At 43.3% G+C, this 6,000-nt stretch overlaps 1 protein-coding gene across 4 annotated transcripts in view; it reads left to right on the top strand.

The window, feature by feature from the left end:
- The first annotated feature begins 2,390 nt into the window (after nt 1-2,390).
- Nucleotides 2,391-6,000, top strand: part of ALKBH8 (alkB homolog 8, tRNA methyltransferase) — a 72,242-nt gene continuing 68,632 nt past the window's right edge. Inside the window, exon 1 of one of the 4 annotated variants that reach the window (XM_060157933.1) lies at nt 2,391-2,518. In XM_060157933.1, the coding sequence (XP_060013916.1) occupies nt 2,397-2,518 (122 nt within the window). In that variant the 5' untranslated portion in view covers nt 2,391-2,396. The other 3 variants (XM_060157937.1, XM_060157935.1, XM_060157936.1) reach the window with 3 other exon arrangements.

Here is a 6,000-nt window from a genome sequence, read left to right as displayed (position 1 = left end):
AAAAAAAAAATTTTATATGTATCTGCTTTTTCCTAAGGATATGAAAATAAGGATGGACAGCAAGTGGTTGGAAATTTGGGTCTGTAACTCAGGATCAGAAGAGTAGAAAAGGAATGAACAACCATTTAATAGCTACTTTATATATGTTAGTTAAATTGTTATATCAATCCCCAAAGGTAAATGCTGTTTTGCAATTTCTGCTTCACGTCATACTCCAATGACCATATTGCTTTCACTAAATCAAACTGTCTCCTAAAGAGAAGCAGGGACTGAAGATAAGATTAGAAGAGTCACAAATCTCTTTAAAATTCTGGAGAGCCAGATAGGGAGACTGTAGAATAAAAGAGTCAAACACAAAACCTGAAGGATTGCCTGCATTTAATCATGGAAAAAGGAGAGAAGCTAGTGAAAAACTCTGAAAACAAGTGATCAGATTGTGTAAGGAAAACTAGGAGAGAATTGTTTCACAGAGGCCAGGAAATTTAAAAGGTTTAAAAGCTCCAGTACCTTCAAGCAGGGTGGATGCAGAGATGAAATAAACTGAATTTGGTCAAGAGGACATAAGGTGATATTTTGTTTTGCTGTCCAATTTTTTTCCCTTTTTAAAATTAATTTTTATTGGAGTATAGTTGCTTTACAATGTTGTGTTAGTTTGTACTGTACAGCAAAGTGAGTCAGCTATACATATACATATATCCCCTCTTTTTCGGATTTCCTTCCCATTTAGGTCACCACAGAGCACTGACTAGAGTTTCCTGTGCTATACAGTAAGTTCTCATTAGTTATCTATTTTATACATAGTATCAATAGTGTGTATATGTCAATCCCAGTCTCCCAATTCATCCCACCCCCTACCCTCCTTTCCCCCCTGGTATCCCTACGTTTGATTTCTACATCTGTGTCTCTTTCTGCTTTGCAAATAAGTTCATCTATACCATTTTTTCTAGATTCCACATATATGCATTAATATACGATATTTGTTTTTCTCTTTCTGACTTACTTCACTCTGTGTGACAGTCTCTAGGTTCATCCATGTCTCTACATTGTTGTCCAATTTGGTAGCCACTAGCTAAATGCAGCTATTTACATTTAAATTAATTAAAAAGTCAAAATTCAGCTCCTTAGTTGTATTAGCCACATATGAAATGCTCAAAAGCTACATGTGGCTAGTGGCTAGCATATTGGACAACTCAAAAAAAATTTCCATCATCACAGAAAGTTCTACTGGAATGTATTTTTTTAAAGCATCCAGTAGTGCAGAAGCAAGAATGCAATGGGGAGATTTAACATGTTTTCCCTTATGCCGTCTATAGTAGTTTGCAACATCTGGTTGATTTGATTTCTCTAGCTTGAGTTTGTGTCTTCACTTTTGCTATTCATTTTCAGTCTCACGCTCGTTTTACTGGACTATTGCAATGGCTGCCTATCTGCTTCCCCAACTTGTTCCTTCCTCCTTCTAATCTTTTCTCCATACAAATCATTCATCCTCTCAACAACGCTCTTGTCAATGCCACTTTTCCTGAGCAGCCAACCTTAACTTTTACTGATAGTCCACTGTGGTAGGGTGCAAATGGGGGCACTGTCTCAACACCATAAGTGATTTCCTTCCCACTCCCAAGTTTCCTTCCCTGCACTCACACAGCTCATAATCCAATGCAAGCAGCATGATTATAATACATTCATATCACACAAATAACGTTAGAGCAGGAACAATAGCTAATCATCACCCTCTCCTGTGTCTTTTATTTCTGATCTGTTACCAAATCTTTTCCCTTTTCACTTCACCACTGCAATAGCCTGTTACCTAGTCTTCTTTTAGTCTCTCCTCCTACCTTCCACCAGAAGCTCCGGTCAAATTACCCAATTTCTTTCAGGGATCCCCTTAGGCCTACAGAGCAGAATGGCGTAAATTCTTCTAAAATGTAGCACAGCCCATCTTTCCTCTCCTACCTCCCTCAACGTTCTTCCACACATCTTTCTATCACCCGGTAGTATTCACCATTCCCCTGGCACATTCACGCATATTCACCTCCCACTCTCTTGTCTATGCGGTGTCATCTTTCAGACCCCTAGCTTCTCCCATTCCCTTAAGACTCAGGAGGTAAGACGCACAGAGCCCAAGGCGGAGGGGGTCATTACTCAGGGACCGAGGGACAGAAACCTGTTTGACCGTGTCCATTTGGGGAGCTACCCCAAATAAGCTGCACTAACAACCCTTGCTATGCCCCTCGCAAAAGTCAACCTAATTTTCACTGTAACGGAGAGCAAGCCCTTCTCTAGTCAAAGACTCTTGGCAGAGAAACAGGCACTAAAAGCTCTGGGAGGCGAAAGGGATTGTGGGAACGCCGGTCATCTCCCCGCAGACTCATGGGAAATGTAGTGCAGTTTTCTCCAACATGGCTGCGCCCAGGAGAGTTGATGTGCTTGTACCCTCTGCGGCTTCTGGGGATAGAGTGGGAGAAACTGCCGAAGGAGAGAGCACCCGCGTGGCGAGAACCCAGCCTGAGTCAAGGCGGAGGTTTGTGGCACTTCTTATTGGCGGACATGATGGATGCAAATCGCCGCTTTCTCTTTTTGGCCTCTTCCGGTCTCCTCTATCTGCCTCAAGAGCTTCGGACCTCACCAGGGAGAGGAGGGATGGTCCGTGGGCAGTAGGTTGTCTGTGCATGGGGTGGTCCTGTCAGAGTTTGAGGTGCACGTGCTTGTATTTGTTGCGGGTGCTCACGTTGTGTCTGTGTCAATGTTCTGTTTCTTTTGGGGTTGGAGACAGGCGGTTGCAACCTGAGGAGTGTTGGTCAGTGGTGTTAGCTTTAGGGGTTTTTTTGACCCTGCCAATGCAGTGAAGAAAGGATGTTGCTGGTGGTCTGGTAGCTTACAAAGCTGAATCTTCCTATGCCCTTTTTTGAGTAAAACCGGAGACCCCTGGGCTTGTGGTACTGTGAGCCTATAGTTTGGGCTGATTTCATTTAACAGATACTTACTGAGTACTTGCTGAACTCTAGGCACTCAAGTGATGTGCCTTCAAGTAGGTCACAGCCTTCTGGGTGAGCCCAGCACACAAACAGGGAATTATAATATAATGTGAAAATTGCAGGGATAGAGATACACATTAGATATTAATGAAAACATTGAAGAGGGCCACCAAGCTCAGAATCCTGGCAAAGAGGTTTAGGAGGTAAGATGGCAAGTTTAATAAGTTTAGGATTACTCAGTAAGCGTTTATTGAGTAACTCCTAGGTGCTAGGTCCTGTTCTACGTGCGGAGTGCTACAGGGTGAATAATACAGACCAAAAAATCTCTACTTTCTTTTTTTCTTATTTCTTATTTATTTATTTATTTACTTTATTATTGGCGGCTCGGGTGAGGCACGTGGGATCTTCGTCGAGGCATGCGGGATCTTTCTTTGTCGTGTGAGCTTCTCTCTAGTTGTGGCGCGTCGGCTCCAGGGTGCGTGGGCTCTGTAGTTTTCTGCACGAGGGCTCTAAGTTGAAGCACGCGAGCTCAGTAGCTGTGGCGCGAGGGCTTAGTTGCCCTGCGGCATGTGGGATCTTAGTTGCCCCGCCAGGGATTGAACCCTCGTCCCCTGCATTGTAAGGTGGATTCTTTACCACTGGACCACCAGGGAAGTCCCAGAATCTCTACTTCCATAGAGCTTACCTTCCTAGTAAGTTAAAGGAGGAAGACAGAATAAAGACAATTACTGAGGGCATTAGAAAATATAGAGTAGGTATTCTTCAAAGAATTAAAATGAGGTGATATGACAGTGATGGGTCAATTTTTTCTAATCATTAAAAAAAATTTTTTTTAAATAGGTAATGCAATTTGAATAGCTGCTAAATTCAAAACTTACAAAAGAGGAGCTTCTCATTCCTGTACCTACTCTACCTGTTTTCCCTTCCTGGTGGCAACCCATATCACTGATATCTTATATGTTCTAGAAACCTGTATGTATAATTTGTATGCCTGTACTGTACTTTATAACCAGGGCTCATTTGATAGGAATTGAAGTTGTTTCCAATCTTTGCTATTAATTAAATTTAATTTACATACTAGCATAGGAACATTTGTCTATACTGCTTGGTTCATTTAGGCTGTCTTATTTAAGGAGAGCATAGACACACATATTACCATTACCATTTAGGCAATATCCAATAGGATGTGTTGGGGTTAAACTTACTAACAGAGCAGATGTGATTTATAAACCCTTGTTATCCTATGGAGAGTGTGCTTAGGCTGGACTCAGCATGGCTGGTATTCTAATAAATAGTGACCTGGCTCCTGTAACATCCCATAACAGTCCCGTAACATGGCAAGGAGCACGCAAGCCTTTGTGCAAATCCCTTGTGGGAAATCCCTTGGCCAGAGAAGTGGCCTTGTTAGAAAGGGGCACCTCCACATCTCAGCAGCTGGTATCAGCCTATTCCTTGGTGAGGTGACTCTACTGGTCTTTCTTCACATGGAGTAATATTGCCTCACTGAGGGAAGAAGGGAAAGGGGATGACAGAAATGTGATTATGAGGCTCCATCTACTGGTGCTGGACTCTAAGTGTCAGACTTGAAAAAATGTATTCAGCATCATCTTTTTTCTCATTTCTTCCACTTTGCAGTCTTTGCTCATGTAACATATTTAGAAAAAAATTCTTAGTAGATTCATCCCTGTTCTTCATTGCTAACTGCAAAAATGATGATCTTGGAATGGAGTGGCAATAAGATAATTCTTTTGAGGGTGCTCAGCTTTTCTTGGTCTTCCTAAACAAGTCTTATCTGGCTCTTCTGGAAATTAACAGTAGTTTAGTAATAGACGTATTTAATACTTTTTACAAAGTTATGAGACAGTGTCAAAGAATAACACAGCCAGACATTAGTTAAAGCAGTGAAAACAGACTTTATTTAGTAATTATTGACAGTAGGAGAAAGAGCTAAACTCCATTCCAATTTGTGTGGAAGTGATTAGGGGGTGTGTGTGTGGGTGCTCAGTAGAGTCGGAGAAGTAAAAAATTATAAAGGGTGGGTCAGTGTAAATGCAGTTAGGCCAGCTGGCAGTTGTCAAAGTTAGGATTCCATCCTGTCACAGAGACTGAGAGACAGAGGCCCTGTCCTTCCTGATGATTACATTTCAAAGGGGGAATTCCCTGGCAGTCCAGTGGTTAGGACTCCGTGCTTTCACTCGGAGGGCGCAGGTTCAATCCCTGGTGGGAGAACTAAGATTTTGCAAGCCTCATGGTGCCGCGAAAAAAACAAAACAAAATAAAAAACATTTCAAAGGAATGGTTCTCAGGTTCTTGAGAGAGACATGTCTGAGTTGCAGGAGATACATGTTCACAATTGTAAGCTGGTTTTTCTTTCTTTTTTTTTTTTTGTGGTACACTGGCTCTCACTGTTGTGGCCTCTCCCGCTGTGGAGCACAGGCTCCGGACGCGCAAGCCCAGCGGCCATGGCTCACGGGCCCAGCCGCTCCGCGGCATGTGGGATCCTCCTGGACTGGGGCGTGAACCCGTGTCCCCTGCATCGGCAGGTGGACTCTCAACCACTGCGCCACCAGGGAAGCCCTGTAAGCTGGTTTTTTTGGGCAATTTTATTTAATTAATTTATTTTTTGGCTGAATTGGGTCTTCGCTGCTGCATGCGGGCTTTCTTTCTAGTTGCGGCGAATGGGGGCTACTCTTCATTGTTGGGCTTCTCATTGTGGTGGCTTCTCTTGTTGTGGAGCACGGGCTCTAGGTGCGCAGGCTTCAGTAGTTGTGGCACGCGGGCTCTGTAGTTGTGGCTCACGGGCTGTAGAGCGCAGGCTCAGTAGTTGTGGCGCACGGACTTAGTTGCTCTGCAGCATGTGGGATCTTCCTGGACCAGGTCTCGAACCCGTGTCCCCTGCATTTGCAGGAGGATTCTTAACCACTGTGCCACCAGGGAAGTCCCATAAGCCGTTTTTAATAAGTGCTTTAAAAAAGAAGGGAGGTCAGGGGCCTATTGTTAGGAGATGTTAGAACAAATAGTAAAATAT

The sequence above is a fragment of the Lagenorhynchus albirostris genome, chromosome 9, assembly GCF_949774975.1.
Source record: "Lagenorhynchus albirostris chromosome 9, mLagAlb1.1, whole genome shotgun sequence".
Lineage (NCBI taxonomy): Eukaryota > Metazoa > Chordata > Mammalia > Artiodactyla > Delphinidae > Lagenorhynchus > Lagenorhynchus albirostris.
This window is presented reverse-complemented; position numbering and strand designations above follow the sequence as displayed.